The sequence below is a fragment of the Sabethes cyaneus genome, chromosome 3 (genome assembly GCF_943734655.1).
Source record: "Sabethes cyaneus chromosome 3, idSabCyanKW18_F2, whole genome shotgun sequence".
NCBI lineage: Eukaryota > Metazoa > Arthropoda > Insecta > Diptera > Culicidae > Sabethes > Sabethes cyaneus.
In genome coordinates, this window is record NC_071355.1 from 8,841,786 (window position 1) to 8,860,799 (window position 19,014).

At 43.7% G+C, this 19,014-nt stretch overlaps 1 protein-coding gene across 1 annotated transcript; it reads left to right on the top strand.

Moving 5' to 3' along the window:
- Positions 1–213: 213 nt before the first annotated feature.
- Positions 214–18,918, top strand: LOC128739254 (DNA polymerase alpha catalytic subunit). The gene is made up of 6 exons (XM_053834731.1): positions 214–229; positions 272–493; positions 559–2,826; positions 16,693–18,305; positions 18,373–18,505; positions 18,572–18,918. Exons 1-6 carry the CDS (start codon positions 214–216, stop codon positions 18,841–18,843), a joined length of 4,524 nt encoding a protein of 1,507 aa, XP_053690706.1. The 3' UTR covers positions 18,844–18,918.
- The last annotated feature ends 96 nt before the right edge of the window (positions 18,919–19,014 follow it).

Sequence of the window (19,014 nt, forward strand, 5' to 3'; positions counted from 1 at the left end):
TGTTCGAAATTCGAACATAAACATTAGAGCAACAATGTTTGCGTGTTTGGCGCCAAAACATACCGAACGAGAACGGAGACGTCATTCGGAAGTATATTGACATGACCGTTCGTGATTTTTGTGAATTAAAATTGATTTTATCGTAATTTATTCTATTAATCAAATTACCAGTGAGATTAAGTTGGTAAACAAGAACGCAATAAACCGTCTACAATGAGCGAATCACCTGGTTAGTATCGTTAAGCCTTGAGAATTAAGGTAAATATTGCAGCGCTACTTTCTAATGCAGGTTCGGACCAGCGCAGCAAACGTCGCCGGATCGACAAGCATGGACGCTTTGCGGCCCTGGAACGGCTAAAGAATTTGAAAGCAGCCGGTGTCAAGAACAAGTACGAGGTCGATGAGGTGAAGAACGTCTACGACGAAGTGGACGAAAGTGAGTACGCACGGATCGTGCACGAACGCGCCCGGGAAGATTTTGTCGACGATGATGGTAAGTGGTGTTGTTTGAACCCCCCCGGGGTCACTCTATTTCTAATATCATATGATTAATTTCAGACGGAGCCGGCTACGGTTATGTGGAGAATGGGCGGGAAGTATTCGACGAAGACGAATTGGAAGAGGAGCCTTCTGTGCGGGGGAAAGAAAAAAGTAAAAAAGGCAAAAAACGAGGACGGGACGAGTCCGCCCCCGTGGCCGGTCGAAAGAGTCTGAAAAACTATTTTAGTAAGGAACGAGAATCAAAGGTAAAAATTGCGGATGATGATGTTTTGGCGGATATTCTCGGGGAAATTAAGTCAGATTCTGGAGGTGGCTCAAGTTCTATTGAACAGGCGAAGGAAATTCGGCCGATGAAAATGATTCCAAAATCGAAACCCAAACCGGTTGATAAGGACGAAGAGATGCGAAAGTATATGGAAAATTTTAGTAAAAACATTAAAGCAACAGAAAAGGTAGAAGAACACGACAGCGATGAAGAGATGCTGGATCGAGTTTTGAAACAAAGCTCGTCGGACAATCGAAAAACGCAAAGCGTTAAACCTAAAATGGTTCCCGTCAAACAAGAGATTCCTGCTGAAAAAATCACACCCCCAGCATCGGTGGAAGTCAAAACAGAACCTCCCCCTCCGTCAGAGGCGGATTTATCTCACATTAACGACGATTTTCTTCTGGATGATGATTTTGATTTGACTGAAGCGGAAACTCAACCGACTCAGAAACGCCCAGTAAGTCCCGCCAAGCAAAAGCCACCGGATGTGGTAGTCAAGTCGGATTCGGAAAAACTGCTCAGCGGATGGGACAATATATGCGCTGCTGAGTTGGACGACGATATGCTAACTGAAATGGATACAGATTTTTCGGACGTGGCTACTGCCTCTGGCGAGGATAGTGAACAAACGATGAGGTTTTGGTTTTGGGACGCCTGGTCAGATCCGGCCAAATGCCAAGGGGAAATTTATATTTTTGGTAAAATGGCGACCGGTAAGAAACCGAACGAATTTCAGTCGGTCTGCGTTCATGTGCAGAATGTGGACCGCTGTTTGTACATGCTAGCTCGGGAGAAGGAATTGGACGTACGTAGCGGAACCGAAACCGAAAAGGACGTCAGTATGCTGGACGTTTACAACGAATTTTGCAATGACATTAGCAGTCTACTCAAGGTAACAAAGTACAAAACGAAAGTGGTCACCAAGAACTTTGCTTATACAAGCGGAATGAGTGACCTGCAGATTCCAACTCAGAGTGAGTACTTGGAAGTACGGTATAGTGCGAAACTTCCGCCTCCACCGCTGGATCGGAAATACCGCACCGTCGCGCACATCTTCGGAACCAATACCAACATCGTCGAACAGTTCCTGCTGGAGCGTAAAGTTCGAGGGCCCTGCTGGATGGAGCTGAAGAACTTCAAAAAGACGCCCAGTCCTGCCAGCCACTGTAAGGCAGAATTCACCGTTCCGGACATCAACTGCATCACCGTGATGCAAAACTCTTCGGCTAGCGCCCCTCCTCCGTTGGTCATCTGTTCCATAAACGTGCGCAGCATCCTTAACAAGGGCACCAACGAGATATCCATGCTGTCCATTCTGGTTCACGATCGATTTCCACTGAACAAACCACCGCCAAATCCGCCTTTTGTTAGATACTTTTGTGGAATCGCTCGCCCCAGTGGAACTAGTTGGCCGTACGATTTCAACCCGAACGATCCGAAGCTGGGAACGAAAGCGACAAAGTGCGAAAATGAGCGCACCCTTCTTAATTGGTTCCTTGGAGTGTACGGAAACATCGATCCGGACCTGATCGTCACGCACGATGCGTACGACTTTCAGCTGGACCTCATCTGCCAGCGACTGATGGCGATCAAGATCCAAAACTGGGCTCGAATCGGACGACTTAAGATGAAGACGCCTTCCTCCAGGCGGGTGGACGATTTCTTCGTTGGGCGCATGATTTGCGACGTAAAAACCTCGGCTGAAGAACTGATCAAATCACGCTCGTACGATCTGAACACGCTTTGCGTGGAGGTGCTGAAGATTCAGGACGGCGAGCGCAAGGACATTCTGCTGGATGATATTCCTGGAATGTTCGAAAGCACCGCCGATCTGAAGCAGCTAATTGGGCTGACCATGCAGGACAATTTGTACACGATGCGGTTGCTGTGCGAGTTAAACGTGCTGCCGCTGGCTCTGCAGATAACGCAGATCGCTGGCAATCTGATGAACCGCACGCTGCACGGTGGACGAGCCGAGCGGAATGAATTTCTGCTGCTGCATGCTTTTAACGAAAAGGACTACATTCTGCCGGATAAGGCTGCCAAAGTGGGACCAGGTATGTAGGAAATGCATTGTGCACGGTTTTGACGTTTATAACTCCGCCATATTTCAATGACTTGGAGATCAGAATTTTTTCTAAACATTGTTTGGTAGAAAGCGTATGATAGATATTCGGTAGCTTACTAACGATCATTACACGTGCATTTTGGCGCGTCGTCGTTTGATCACCAGGCGTCATAAACCAGTGAAACACCCTCCCTTAGTGGTACGTTTAGATTGATTTGGCGGAGAATATCGCGACAATCGATGTTGGAAGTCAGGATTTCAAAAACTACCATGGCGCGCGCTGTTTTTCGACATAGCTCAAGGGTGTCTATTCGAAGCTGAGCTGACAACGATCCTCGTATCGTGTATTCCTCATCAGCTGTCTCCAAGGAAACATTCGAAGCGCGTAGCGTACGAATCGCCGCTGGATGCTTTCGATGCGATGAATGGCATTGTAGTGAGGAATCTATACAGCAGAGCAATATTCTAATGAAGACCGAACAAGCGACCGGTAAAGCATTACTAAGCATTCGTTACTGTGAAAGCCACGAGTCATTCGCATAATTAAGCCTAACTGTTTAGAGGCTTTGGCAATAATGAACGATATATGCTACTTGAAGGTTAGTTTGACATCTAATAATACACCGAGATCTCTGACACGGTCGAGTTGAATTGGAATTCCATTAAGATTATAGTTGAAGTAGGGTTTTTCCTCGTAAACGTAATCCTAGAGCACAAGGTTGGGTTAAGTACCATAAGATTCACTTCACACCAGTTAGCAAATATATCAAGTTGTTGTTGAAGGAATTATGCGTCGGTAGTGCTTCCTTTCTTCCTTAGTCAGCTCTAGGCCGTGGTTTCCTCTGCTGTACGAAGAAGTCGTCTCCATTCCAGTCGGTCCATGGTCGCAATTTGCCGGCTACGTAGTCTGCGTAGGGTCAGCAGATCGCCTTCCACTTGATCGATCCATCTTGCTCGCTGCGCGCCCCGCCGTCCCGTTCCACTCGGATCGTTATTGAGAACTTTTTTAACCGGGCTGTCATCCGACATCCTCACGACGTGCCCAGCCCATCGCAGGCGACCGATTTTTGCAATGTAAGCGATGGGTGGTTCCCTAAGCAGCTGATGCAATTCACGGTTCCATCTTCCATCTGCACTCCGCCGTAGATGGTGCGCAACACCTTCCGTTCGAAAACACTCCTCCACCAGCATAGTCCATCTGAACGTACAGCTAGCCTAACGATTGATAAATGCAATCTTTTTGCTACTTTCTTTAATTCAGTCTTCCACGCTGATTCCGGCATCGTCGGAGGCGCTTTAGAGTATACACCTAGTAACACTGTCAATGCGGGCATCTTCGAAGTAACGCCTGAAATCATGAACAATGCTATACAAAAACTGAAAACTTCATATAAACCAGGACCGGATGGAATTGCTGCGTGCATTCTAAAAAATGCTTTGCTCGACTGCTTTTACTGTTAATGCACCTTACAAATATGTCTCTTAGAACAGCAACTTTTCCAACCAGCTGGAAAGCTTCATTTATGTTTCCCGTACATAAAAGAGACAGCAAGCAGGATATACGCTGTTACCGAGGTATTACCTCCCTCTGTGCCTGCTCCAAGCTTCTTGAGATCATCGTATCGAAATATTTGTTTCACCAAACTAAACATTACATCTCAACGAACCAGCATGGTTTTTTTCCCAGGGAGAAGTGTTATGACAAACCTATGCGAGTTCACATCCTTTTGCCTTCGTAACATTGGACAAGGGCGACAAATCGATTCAGTATATACCGATCTCAAATCAGCATTCGAAAAAGTAGAGAAATTCGATACTGTTAGTAAAATTAAACAAAATCGGATGCTCTTCTGCGTTCATTGGATGGCTTCGTTCTTATTTGAGCGGAAGATAGTTGGCGGTAAAACTAGGTGGGTCCGTTTCACTACGGTTTACTAACAATTCAGGTGTGCCACAAGGTAGCAACTCAGGCGCACTCTTGTTTTCGCTATTCATTAACGATGCAATCAGTTGTCTTGGAAATGGCTCCTGTTTAGTCTATGCTGACGTCCATTTACGGCAGTCAGCATGACACCGAATATCACCCTTCCCTTCCCTTCTTCAGTGTATCAACATGCTCCCATAGACTCGGGAAACCATCACAAAAAAATAAAATTAGTTCACCTAACCTGCTAGCCGTAACCCCCTAAGATAAAACTGAACCTTGTCGTGGTGTAGGGCTTTTTAACTAATCAGTAAATGAACAGCGGTCACGTTTACTTCTGAATGTGGGTATATATCAAAATACTTTTGTGATTTCAAGTGGGACTCGGGGTAAAAATTTACCAAATGTGATTGTTGCGTTGTTCAGAAAGTGCTTTTATTCCGTTTAAGAATAAGGCCAGTATGGGGATCTCTGACAATAGATGAAGTTTTCTAGGATTCATCCCTATTTATCACAACTGTCACAAATATCTCCGAAAAATGTCGGATTGATTGAGTTGGTCGGGGGCTTAGGGTTAGTAAGGGGATCTAAGCGGGATACCAGATCCGATTGGATGCCGAAGGACCACTCTGTAATGATTACGGGTAATAGTACTTCTTAGGTAGCAGATGGGAAAATTAGGTCAATTCGTGAAAGCGGGCGCGCGGTAGACGAATCCTCCACTTCTTCACTATACCACATATTGCAACTCGAGTGGTACAAAAAGTCCAAAGCACATTTACAAATTCGATCTATTATTTTTCTTCTCATCATCATCATTATCATCATCATCGTCATCATCATCATTATATTTAAAATATGACATTCCGGCCTTTGGCAGAGAGATCTTAGAGTCAGTTCGTGGAGTCCGCGCAGGGCCGAAACGCCTCCGCCTGCGGGTATAGGCGTGACGGCTATGCTTGGGGCTCTACCTGTGTTTTAGTGGGCGCCAGTGCCTGTCTCGTCAGGTAGAACTGATGTTTGAGGTCTCCCTGACACTTTGTTGACAACACAAAAGGGCCCAGCGCAGAGTTTTATACGCTATTAAGCGACCAGTTGGATAACCCGAAAAAAAGGAAAAAAAAAAAGGAAAAAACTAACCTACTAGCCGTAATCAGATCTTGCAACTCGAAGCACTAAACATTGCATTCTATAGGTTCTATTACTTTATGAGGCATAACTTCCACTAAATACTGAGATTTCTGCCCAATTAAAATTCATCACTATATTTTCACTTTTTCGCCGTCGATTTTTCTTTAGTTTTTTTCGGCCGTTCCATTCATCACATCACTCGCGAAACTTAACTTGAAACACAGAAAACTTTAATTTACCACCCGAACAGTTATCTGGTAAGATATTATAAAGATTTTGCCCAAACTGTTCACTTGAATTGATATGAAAAACTTTACTTCGTTTCGATTGCAATTCCGAATCCGCGACCGTCGTTGTTGATACGTTACCAAGGAAACGGGAGGGATGCCATATTTACGTTGAATGTGAAATTGGCCAATAATTTTCACTATTAAATGAACGCTCGTAAAGTGTCGTAAATATACTTATAAAATTCTCTGATAATAAAATTATGTGATAGAATTACTGTCGGATCTAGTTTAACAGCAAAAATAGATACGCGATTCTACGTTTCATAATTGCTCATAAACAGATTATTACCTAGCAACTTAGCATAAACAAAACGATAGTGGAAACAAGTACTGAAATCAGTAAAAAAGCAGCTGGTCTCTGACGACCTTCACCTTAAAGATGTTCAAAGTTATTGACAACATTGATGATTGTCATTTGCTCCAAACCTTACTTGACAAATTTGCTGAGCATCTTATCATTTGACTATACTATTAACGGAGAACAATTGAACAGAGTTAAGCTGTTCGAGATCTTGGAGTGACTCTAGACACTGAAATGTCTATATGTTAGACTTGTTCGGCCGTTACTGGAAACCGCTTCAGTAATATGGGACCCTTATCACAGCTCCACTACCGCGCGAATTGAAGCCGTTCAAAAAAGGTTCGTGAGGTTCGCCCTGAGAAACTTGCCATGGAATAATGCCTTGATGCTGCCACCATACGAAAATCGAAGCGCGTTGATTGGGATGAAAACTCTAAAACAGCGAAGAAAATGGGCTAAGGTCATCATTATTGCAAAACTGTTAACTGGTGATATTGATGCTCCGAACCATCTTGAACTCATTGATCTGAACGTTTGCCGTGCAGAGTTCCTGAGACTTCCATTGGGTAGACAAAATTATACCATAAATGAGCCTGTTCGGTCGATGATGGATGTTTTTAACGATGTATCGCACCTTTTTGATTTTAATATGATAACCAATAAATTTAAAAATAGACTGTTACGATTTATATTTAGATAATAAGATTGTTCATTAAGACAATTCGTCGAATGGAATAAATGTAAAAATGCCTCATGGACGTAAAGGACTAGCTATCTAATCAGCGTCTTGTAGGTTGTTAACTTCGTGCGGTGGCGAATTTTGTTCGATCGCAGCGTCCTACGGAGTCCAAAGTAAGCATGATTTCCTGTCTTTGTGTTTCTCTGCTGGGGTCGTCTGCGGTAACCAGTGAGCCCAGATACACGAACTCTTCTACCACCTCGATTTCATCACCGTCTAAATGAATCCGGGGAGGAAGGTCAGCATTCACTTTTCTAGAACCCCTTCCTTTCGTGTATTTTGTTTTCGATACATTAATGACAAGTCCAATCCGTTTGGCTTCAGCTTTCACTCCGATGTACGTTTCCGCAATCCGCTCAAAGGGACGTGTAACGATGTCAACGTCGTTAGCGAAACCAAGAAGCTGGACGGACTTCGTGAATATCGTGCCACTCGTGTCTATTCCCGATCTTCTTATCACACCCTCCAAAGCCCATCACCTTGCCGTAACCCTCTTCGAGATTCAAAGGGACTCGAGACCGCCCCTGACACTCAAACAACACACATTACTCGATCCATCGTCGCCTTGACGAATCGCGTTAGTTTATCCGGAAATCCGTAATAGTGCATAATCTGCCCTAGCTGATCTCGATCGATCGTGTCATACGCCGATTTGACGTCGATGAATAAATGATGCGTGGGCACGTTGTATTCGCAACATTTCTGCAACACTTGCCGAAGCGCGAAAATCTGATCCGTGGTGGCACGGGCACCCATGAATCCCACTTGATATTGCCCCACGAACTCCTTTGCAAATGGTGATAATCAACGACGTAAAAGTTGGGACAGTACCTTGTAGACGGAGTTCAACAGTGTGATTGCGCGGTAATTACAACAATCCAACTTGTTGCCCTTTTTGTAGATCGGCCATACGATGCCTTCTGCTGCCTTTTGCTGCGCCAAGTTGCTCTTCCGTTGGCAGCGCTGCTTCCAGCTGCCGTGCGTATTCCTGGGCAGCTCCGGTGTCTCGTAGCTGCTCGATGTTGGGTCGCGGCGTACGACTTCGACGCGTGTTATGCACCGTCGAGAGTTTTGAGCGCAGGCAGACTGCAGCTAGGAAATGATCCGAATCTATATTCACACTGCGATAGGTGTGAACGTTTATAACCTCAGAGAAGAATTTACCGTCGGTTAGAATATGGTCAATTTGGTTTTCTATTCGTTGGTCTGGTGATCTCCACGTGGCCTTGTGGATATCTTTATGGGGGAAGAAGGTACTTCGGACTACCATACCGTTTAGCCCGATTACCGGTTTATATATAGCTTCCCGCCCTACCTGTGCGTTCATGTCACCGATGACGATTTTCACGTCCCGTCGCGGACAGCCATCATACACCTGCTCCAGCTGCGCATAGAACGCCTCCTTCTCGTCATCGGGTCTCCCTTCGTGTGGGCAATGCACATTGATGATACTGTAATTGAAGAAACGGCCCTTAATCCTCAACTTGCACATCTTTGTGTTGACCGGTTGCCAACCAATCACACGCTGGCGCAACTTTCCCAGTACTATAAAGCTGGTTTCCAGCTCGTAGGTGGTGCCACAGGTGGTGCTCTGGTAGAAAGTAGCCGCTCGATGCCCGCTTTTCCATACCTTCTGTCCTGTCCAGCAAAGTTCGTGCAGTGCTACGACTTCGAAGTTTCGGGGATGTAGTTCATCATATATTATCCTATCGCAACCCGGGAAGCCGAGCGATTTGCAATTCCATGTCCCGAGTTTCCAATCGTAGTCCTTATTTCGTCGCGTAGGTCGACGACGATTGTTCCGATCCCTATTTTCTTCTTCGTTGTTGGTAACTTTTTGTTTTCCAGGGCGGCTTGTTGGGTCTGCCCCTAACCCCCTGTCTCGCCGGAGGACCATCGTGCACCAATGTTGGTGATCCGCGAGAAAACTGCGAGTGGCATTCAACTTTTTCTCGGTATATGAAACGACATCGTCTATCAGTGTATAGCTATATTCATCGTACGATTCTGCTCCGTGTGTGAGCACAATCGGCAATCCTGTGAGTTAGTTCTCTCTGTATTGTATCCTGAACGTATACGCGCCACGGAGAATGCGATTCACTCTCTCGTGATTCGCTCTGTGTGTAAATATCACGGAAAAGGATCGCCAGGCGATAATTTTCGCAGATGAGAAAGGATTGCGATCATTAGATGATTATCGTTCTTTTTTCGATTGGTAAAAAATGTAAGATTTTTCGCTTATGGATATTTTTGTTGCAATTGTGTTGGCGAATGGAGGATATGGTGATGTCTGATATTGTTTTAATATAAATACAAGGCAGCAACTTGCTGTTTAGTAAAATGTTTGCAAAAAAATATTATGGCTGAATTAAAGAAATGTTCAGCAAGTTTTGCAATTTAAGAACGAGGTAGCGCGTGGAAAGCAAAGATTTGAATGGCACTGCACGTTTATAAAACCGTTTTGCGTACTCAGTTGTGTTGATACACTGTTATTCTGGTTATCCATATCACCACCTCTGTGAATTTAGGGCCATTATACAGTGGGATTTCACATTTGGCATTTTAGTAACAAAATAATCCGTTTTTGGCAACATACAATATTTCACTTCAAAAAATATACTTAAATAACAGTCAGTTTCCGCATACAAGCCTTAAATGACGAAAAAATGAAAGTTACGAACAGTATTATTTTTATTGCCGTAGGGCTACGTCTTACCGCAGGTTGCCAAAACATACTTACACCGGACGGAAAACTCTTGGCGGACTTGCAATCGTTGATTAATAATATTTAGTCAATTTCTAACGCATCTACAGTCAATATTTTCATATCCAAAAAGGGTCTCGATTTGGCACGGTTTCGATTTTGGCAACATAGGGAACCTGCATTTTTTGCCAAATTCGATTAGAAAAACGCGTGAATTCGCGTAAAAACCACGTAAACCTTGTAATTTTCAAACCTAGGTACGTATAAAAAAGACGTTTTGAGCACATCCACGTAAATTCCGAAAATCACGTAAACCGCGTAAATTCCCAAATTCGTTTAAAAAACCGGATTTAATCCACCTGCTGGTGAAAGGAACCTTTGCTATACCATCTTACATGTTATTTGATACAGAACTCGAAACATCTTGGGAACATAATTCAACTGTTAGTTGACGCTTTACAATTTATTCCATATAACTTGGGCTGACATTTAAATATAAAGAATGACAAAACCATTTATTTGGTAGTAAAATCATTAAAATCGATTTGGTTGTCCAAAAATTATTTGAAAATAAGTTTGGCAAAACAATGATTTTTGGGAGAGGGCCTTAGAAAAAGCCAACCTAAACGCCAAACGAAAAAAAAATACAAATCTAAAATTGTTTTAAAAACGAAACAGTTTACTAAATTTGAACATAATCAAAGCACTTTTGAATTTTGATAGATCATTTTTACAATAAATTGCTGAGTAAGTATAGGTAAGTTGTATTTAGTTACGTCCTTTTAAAGTTTTAAAGGGCAGATTGCTCATATAAAGTAAATAAAAATCATCAATTACACTTCCGCAATGAACATAAATCGCAGCCTGTATTGTACATAATGGTTTTGCAAAATACAGTTGGATTTCAAATTTGGCAACAAATGCGTGTCGCCTATGTTGCCAAAATCGAAACCGTGCCAAAATCGAGACCCTTTTTTAAGATGAAAAAAATTAATGGAAGTGCGTTAGAAATTGACTAAAGTAAGGTTATTAATCAACGATTGCAACCTTTTTATGTTTATAAAATCCGCCAAGAGCTATCCGTGTGGTGCATGTCAGTTTTTGGCGACCTGCGGTTAAACGTATTCTTACGGCAATAAAAATATTATTGTTCGAAATCGCAAACTTTTTTTCATGGACACACTTAGGGCAATAATTTTTCGTCATTTAAAGTATGTATGCGGAAATTGATTGATATTTAAGCATATTTTTAGAAGTAAAATATTTTATGTTGCCAAAAATGGATACTTTTGTTGCCAAAATCGAGGCATGCCAAAATCGAACCATGTCAAATTCGAAATCCCACTGTATGCCCATTGGCAAGAAATTTTGAGCCGGGTTAAGTTGCCGTCGAGGGAATGACTACTTCACGACCTGAACCGAATCACATCATCCGTGATCTCAAATCACACTAGAAATATTCAAAATTCAATTGTCATCTCTTCTTCTTTTGCATCCGCCAACGTGGTTCGATACAAATCCACCTGCAAAGGCAAATCACACGTTAAGATAGCAATTTCAAACCTAGTAAAATATTTTAACATGAAGTCTATTATGTTAAAAGACGTAGTCCTACGTCAAAATTATCAAGCTCATTTTTATGTAATAACGGACATCTTAGTGTTTACACAGCTGTGCTAGTGGTATACGGCTTCTATTTGCCAATTTCAATTCAAGATTATGCGTAGGTACCCGCCGCTCGTGAATTGTTTCCTGTGTTTGCTGCTTGCGATAAAATTTTATTCCGATCGCTGTACTGCATTTTGGCCTTCACCTGCGCCCACCCGTGTTTTTACTGATAACTGTAGTCCGCCAGCCACACCGAAACGCCCACCATCAGGGAATCAGGGAAATCATATCGGGCTGATTTTCCGTTCCATTACACGATTTGCCTTTTCCGAAAAAAAAAACCAAAACAAAAACAAAACAACCGAATGTTTGTTCTTATTCGATGCGATGCGGAAATTTTGCTCGCGATTTTGCTCCCGTTCAACTCAGGTTACAGGAAACGTTTCGCGAAGAAACCACTTAATCCGTGTCACCAGTTTGCCTCCTAAATGATAATGTTTCTATCCAATTCTTTGGCTCTCTTCGTGAAGTCAGACATTCCACATTATCATGTGGTGAGCCACTTAGTACTCGCCGGTAACTACCTATTCGACAGCTGGCAACATTATAAGCATTCAGAAACATGCTTCAACCTTTCTCCTCTTCAATATGTGCGACAAAAAACTTGAAACCATAATAAGGGAAGAGATGGTGGAAAAATTTTCGTTTTTATCTGCCAAAACGCGACCTGCACAGATTGGTGTTACAGCTGTCGATGGAAGCGTGAAAAATTGACAGCAATTTTCAGTTGGTTCAGTTGGAATGCGAACTTCTTCCTGATGCAAACGATGGTTATACTAATAGTGTATTTGCGTATTGGGCCGTCCATGAACCAAGTAAGTCGGCCAGTATATCTTACAAACTACAAATAAAATCAGTGGACGAAAATAGCTCGGGGAGTTCCGAAATAATCAATAATGAGCTTACTTAAATACTTATTTACTTAAGTGGCTTGTCGTCCTAAGACAAAGGTTTCTCCAGTTAACTCGGTTGTGGGCTACCGCTCTCCAATTCCACAGCTACCGAGTACTTTCCGCCAGATCTCGCTCCACCTAGTCTAACCATCTTGCTCGCTACGCTCCTGGTTGTTTTATTCCTGCCGGGTTTGCGGCAAACAGCGTCCTTTCCAGGGTAGTTGCCCGGCATTTTTGCAACCTGTCCTGCCCATCGCATCCGTCCAGCTTTAACCACCTTTTGGATACGGGGTTCACCAGTATAACTTCGGTATAACTATTTTTAAGGCATTACCCTTCGTTATCGATATACTTTGTTGCCGGTCAAACACCCAGTTAGCTTCGAGGTACGATGCTGGTCTAACAAGCCAGTCGTCGTATGTTTGAATCCCGGCTGGGCAGTGCTGGCTAGATAGAGTCAGTAGGATCGTTACACTAGCCCCGTAATTTTTTTATACTTTAACAGCTTGTATCATTTATTCGACTGATGGAGTCAATGTAGGTTACAATAGGGCTTTTGCTACACACACATGCAAGACATCAGTTGGGCACACAATGCACATTTTCCTATTCGATGCAGCAAAAACGTGCTGGATAAAATTATCATTTTTTCTAAAATTATTCATCATTTTAAAGCAACTAACAGTCAAAGTAACCGACAAATGTTCCCTGAAATATATGCTGTCTTTTGGTAACTAGGGTTTAGGTGTATTCGCGTTAAATCGGTGTCCCAAATATACTGTTTTTTGAAGCAGTATACTGCATAGGCCAAGTTGAAAGTAACGGAATATAAAATTGGTTTTAGCATAAATTGGTTTAGCATAATAAGTGTTGGCCGAAAGCAACTGCTGGTTATTGATATTTGTTTAGTTTTATCCCTCTAACATAGGTCATAGTTACATTTTTGATTATTGCTACCGCGTCTTAGCTTATTTGTAGAACATATTTTTTTTATTTAGAAAACAGATATATTACCTTGCCATATGTATGAAGCAATTTGTAATTTCTGTTTTAAATGAAGAAAATAAATCATTTTAAAAATTTTACTCTTCCCAGCCCGAGTGTTTTATATGGAGCTGTCACTTTTGCCTGCCCAACAGATCTCCAATACATATGCACTCTGCAAACACCCTATTATCGCCAAGTGATTCGATCGGAAGTTCAAGACTCATCACTCACTCGTATCCAATGAGGTTTAAAAAGGTGTGGCAAATGAAGACATTTAATGGTATTAGTAGCGAAAAATCAGAAAACGACGTCAAACTACAAAAACAAACCGCGTCGGACAATGGGGTTTGTTTTTGGAGTTTTACGTCACGCTTCATCGGGATTGGTCGATTTACGATTTCACCCACACCATGATGAAATTTCTTCATTGCACTAACACCACTTAACCAACATTGCCACACCTGTATATAACACATTGACTCGTATCGGGAAACGATAATTATCGCCGATCAGTTCACTCGGAGAGAATCAAATATGACACACGCAAGCAGCGATACACACACAAAGCTTTATCGGCGATAGAGGTTCACGTGTTGTTTTTTCGCCTCATTCTTTTGCGTCTTTGGTTCTCTTTTCGCAAGAAGATACAAGCGTGCCGTGATCTGCATGTATTGAATCGGCAAATGAATGGGGAGTGAGTGAGTTTTGATCCGATTCGAACCAACCTTGTCGAGCACAGCACTGTTTAGAGTCCCTGCTGGCATAAGGACGAGTATAATAATCGGCCGCCCCTAACATGGAGAACAGACGCTGTTTGAGCCGCACCTCCTTGGTGAACAGACGCTCGTGTTTGACGAAGCATTTCCTCTACCGCCATACTATGGTTACCGCGCCAGTATTCGCCTCGCACCTCCTCACTTCGCTATTGTCAGATTGACAACATTGCCCAGGCTACGCCGCATTTGGTATCATATGACTCGTGGAGGCGTGAGGCGGGAGCTTGTGAGGACCAGAGCTGTGTTTGACGCTCCTTCCAGGTTGTCAACTCACCATTTGAAGCCCGCCGCGGTTTGGCCATCACTGGATTAAAACAAGCTGCTCGGATTTGGAATGATACTATCAAACAAATTCTAATCGATGCTTCTTTCGTGCATTCAAAAGCTGATGCGTGCCTGTACATGAAGGAGGCGGCTGCCGAAGCACTGTTGCTCTAAATGACCAGAATGATCAGAATGATAATGATCAAGAAAATCCAAATTGAAGTGATGAAGAGATTATATAAATTATTTGTGATAATTTATTTGGCGCAGCGCATATCCTTCGTATAAAAAGGGATTTCACTTTAAAAAGGAAGTGAAATTGATCGTTTCGCTACATCGCATGGTTTAATCATTCGGGCGAATTTACATATGTAAAGTACAGTAGGTACATACGGCTTGTACTGAGATTGCAGCGGCAAAACATGCTTATCCCGAGTAGTCATCCTAAAACATAATGGAATACCTACATCACATCAGGTTAAAAATGAAGTATAACCACGAGTATCATCTGATAACTGTTTTTCAAATGAAATACTGAACCAGCTTGAAAAAGAGCAACCAGCGGGAACAATTCGTTTATTTTTATCAACGTTAACTGGCATTATTAGATATATTTGTAGCCTAACGTAATATTATCGGATATCGAGCCAATTGGATCTTTGCTTTGCTTGCCAACAGTCATTATGTCAAATGACGATTATGCTAGGTATATGAACTTAATGCCAAATCGCAAATCGCTTTCGACCTGGTCGAGCCATCGTGCACGTTGGGCTCCCCTGTTCCTGGTGCCGGTGGGGTTGTTGAAGAGGACTGTTTTCGTCGCACTGTCGTCCGGCATCCTTACGACGTGTCCGGCCCACCGTAGCCTGCTCACTTTCGCTAGATGTAGCAGTGCCTGTAGCTAGTGATTCATACGCCTCCGCCACTCTCCGCTTTCAGTTTGTACTCCGCCAAATATCGTCCGCAGCACTTTCCGCTCAAACACGGCAAGGGCGCGTATGTCCTCCGTGAGCAGCGTCACGGCTTCAAGTCCATAAAGAACTACCGGCGTAATGAGAGTTTTGTACATTGTTAGCTTCGTGCGGCGGCGTACACTTCCTGATCGTAGAGTTTTACGACGGGCAAAGTAGGCCCGATTTCCCGCTTGGATGCGCCGCTGGTTCTCCTTACTAGTCTTGTTGTCCGCGGTCACCAGCGATCCCAAATACACGAACTCCTCTACCATCACTTCGTCGCCGTCAACGGTTACCGTTCGTGGGAGGCGCGCGTTTGTTTCCTTTGAGCCTCTTCCTTTCATGTATTTGGTCTTCGACGCATTTATTTTTAGCCCAATTCTCCTAGACTCCGCTTTCAATCTGGCGTAGATTGCCTTCGCCGTCGCAAAGTTCCTGGCTATGATATCAAAGTCATCTGCAAAGCCAAGAAGTTGGCTACCCTTGGTAAAAATCGTGCCTCTCGTTTCGATACCCGCCCGTCGGGTCACCCTCTCAAGAGCGATGTTGAACAGCATGCAGGATAAACCGTCACCCTGTCTCAACCCTCGCCGCGTCTCGAAGAGGCTCGAGAGTGTCCCAGATATGCGTACGAAACACATCACTCGATCCAATGTAGCTCTGATCAGTCACGTCAGTTTGTCCGGAAAACCGTGTTCGTGCATTATCTGCCATAACTTGTCTCGATCGACTGTATCGCACGCTGCTTTGAAATCAATAAAGATGTGATGCATGGGCACGTTGTACTCCCTCCTCCTCCCAAATCCTCGAAATAACCAAGTGTAGAGCCTTTGCTAGCGTTTCTCCGCCATGTTTATATAGCTCTGCCGGTAGGCGGTTATTCCCAGCGGCTTTATTGGTCTTCAGTAGCCCGATTTCGTTTTCTTAGTAAATGTACTGAAAATGACAAAAATAGAACACGGTAGCAATTTAGTAATTTACGAACAAAGTGCGAGTGAAATCAGTAGTTTTCTTTACTGGAGTTGATGCGTAGAACATTCTCTAATTGATTGATGCAACAATATCATTTCCTGAACTATTAGCGCTCAAAACGGAGTCAATGCCGAGCATTCTCAAATTATACCCACATTTGTAGTTCTACGTCAGCCTTAACAGTTAAGGCCCTAGACACAGACCTTATCTTACTTCTTTTACTAATTTTTATTAACAACTTTTCTTAAAACAGGTCCCACTCAGGAGGGAGGTGAGTCGGCAGCCGAACGCCGCAAACCGAAAAGCAAAGCCGCCTACTCCGGTGGGCTGGTGTTGGATCCGATCAAGGGTTTCTACGACAAATTCATCCTGCTGATGGACTTCAACTCGCTATACCCGAGCATCATTCAGGAGTACAATATCTGCTTCACAACGGTTCTCCCGCCGGCCGATGGCGACGAAGAGGGCTCGGCCGTAATATTGCAAACCGACGAGATGGGTATTCTGCCGCGGCAGATTCGCAAACTAGTCGAGAGCCGCAAGTCCGTGAAGCAACTGATGAAAAATCCCAGCCTGGAACCGGAACTGAAAATGCAGTACAACATCCGTCAAATGGCACTCAAGCTGACGGCTAATTCGTTGTACGGTTGCTTGGGATACACGCGCTCCCGGTTCTATGCGCAGCACATGGCGGCCTTGATCACACAGAAGGGTCGAGAGATTCTGATGTGTACCAAAGGTATCGTGGAGAAAATGAACTATTCGGTTATCTACGGGGACACGGACAGTATCATGATCAATACCAACAGCGTTGACTACGAGCAGGTGTTCAAGATTGGTTCCAACATCAAGCAGATTGTTAACAAGACCTACAAGTGCCTGGAGCTGGATGTCGATGGCATTTATAAGTATTTGCTACTGCTGAAAAAGAAGAAATATGCGGCTGTTTCGATCGCAAAGGTTGGAGACGAATTCAAATGCACGCAGGAACTGAAGGGCTTGGATATCGTTCGACGTGATTGGTCCAAACTAGCCGTTATAGCCGGTAACTTTGTTCTAAACGAAATCCTCTCCGATAAACCGATGGACGAGAGAATCGAGAATGTTCACATAAAGTTGGAGAAAATGAAGGAGGATCTGCTCAGTGGAGCAACTTTTCTTTCGTTGTTGGAAATAACCAAGCAGCTGACGAGACCGCTAAATGAGTACGCAGATGCTTCACAACTGCCACACGTGGCAGTTGCCATGCGAATGAACAAGCAGCGGAATCGTAACTTTAAACGCGGGGACGTCGTCGGTTACATCATTTGTGAGGATGGAACTTCGGCGGCGGCAATGAAGCGAGCTTACCACATCGACGAGCTAAAAGATCCGGCCAATAAAGACAAGTTGAAACCAGACGTCGAGTACTATTTGTCGCAGCAAATTTTCCCAGTAGTTTTCCGTATCTGTGAACCGCTGGAAGGGACCGATGCGTGTCGGTTGGCTCTTTGTCTAGGTCTGGATCCGAAACGCTTCCAGAATCTTGGTGCGGCAAAGGATGGCGAACGGGAGCATGCCGATGGGGAAGCCATGCAGAAGACTATAACGCAAAAATATCGTATGTGTCACCGGTTCGAGTTCACCTGTGTGACGTGTAGCACGAAAAATCCCGTTGCCAGTGGATTCCGTCGTGAGGGTGGCCGGTATAAGTCGGTGTTTGAAAAGTGCTCCAACGAAAGCTGTACGGTCGTTCCCCAGCAATACTTACCGGCAATCGTGAACGAGCTGACGTTGGCCATTCGGGGAGACATAAAACGTTTCTACCAGCGCTGGATGGTTTGCGATAATCCGATTTGTAATCGGAATACGAGACTGTATTCGCAGGTGAGATTAACGCAACTAAGAAAAGGTTTGTTCTTGTTACCTAATTTAAAAATATGTTTGTCCGTAGGTGGCCAGCAAAAACAATCCCCACTGTTTGCACTGCCAGAAGGGCTTGTTAGTGCAACAGTACTCCGAAGCGGATCTCTACCTTCAGCTGAACTACTACAATTACATGTTCGATTTGAATCAATACAGCAAAGGTATGGTTTTGCTCCCCTTTCCGGATCAGTTATTAATATTTTATTAATTTTTTTGGGTTCCATTAGCTTCAAAAACCCTCCCGGTCGAGCTGCGCAATATGTACACTGCACTGAAGGCAACCGTTGACCGGTTCCTGGCACACTCGAAGTATGCTCACATTAAACTGTCCACACTATATCTGAACTATGCCATCAAACCGAACCCACACTTGCCGAAGATGTACCCGGTTCGGGAGTTGGCCGAAAAGCTAGCCATCCAGCATCCAGGGTCGGAAAAGTCGGTTTCCGTCTCGGCAAGCGGAAAAATTCAATGGGATCAGTATCTGAACTGCGAGTGAAAGAGGACTCTTCAGTTGTATACTTTCTTATCAGCTACTGTTTTATTGATAGCATAGAATTCTGCAAGTAAGGTTCCCCATTTCATAAGCTTTCTAATAAAAATATTTCGAGGTTTTTTATTTTAAATATTTTTTTATATTTCATTTCACTGAATCATACGCCGCCTTAAT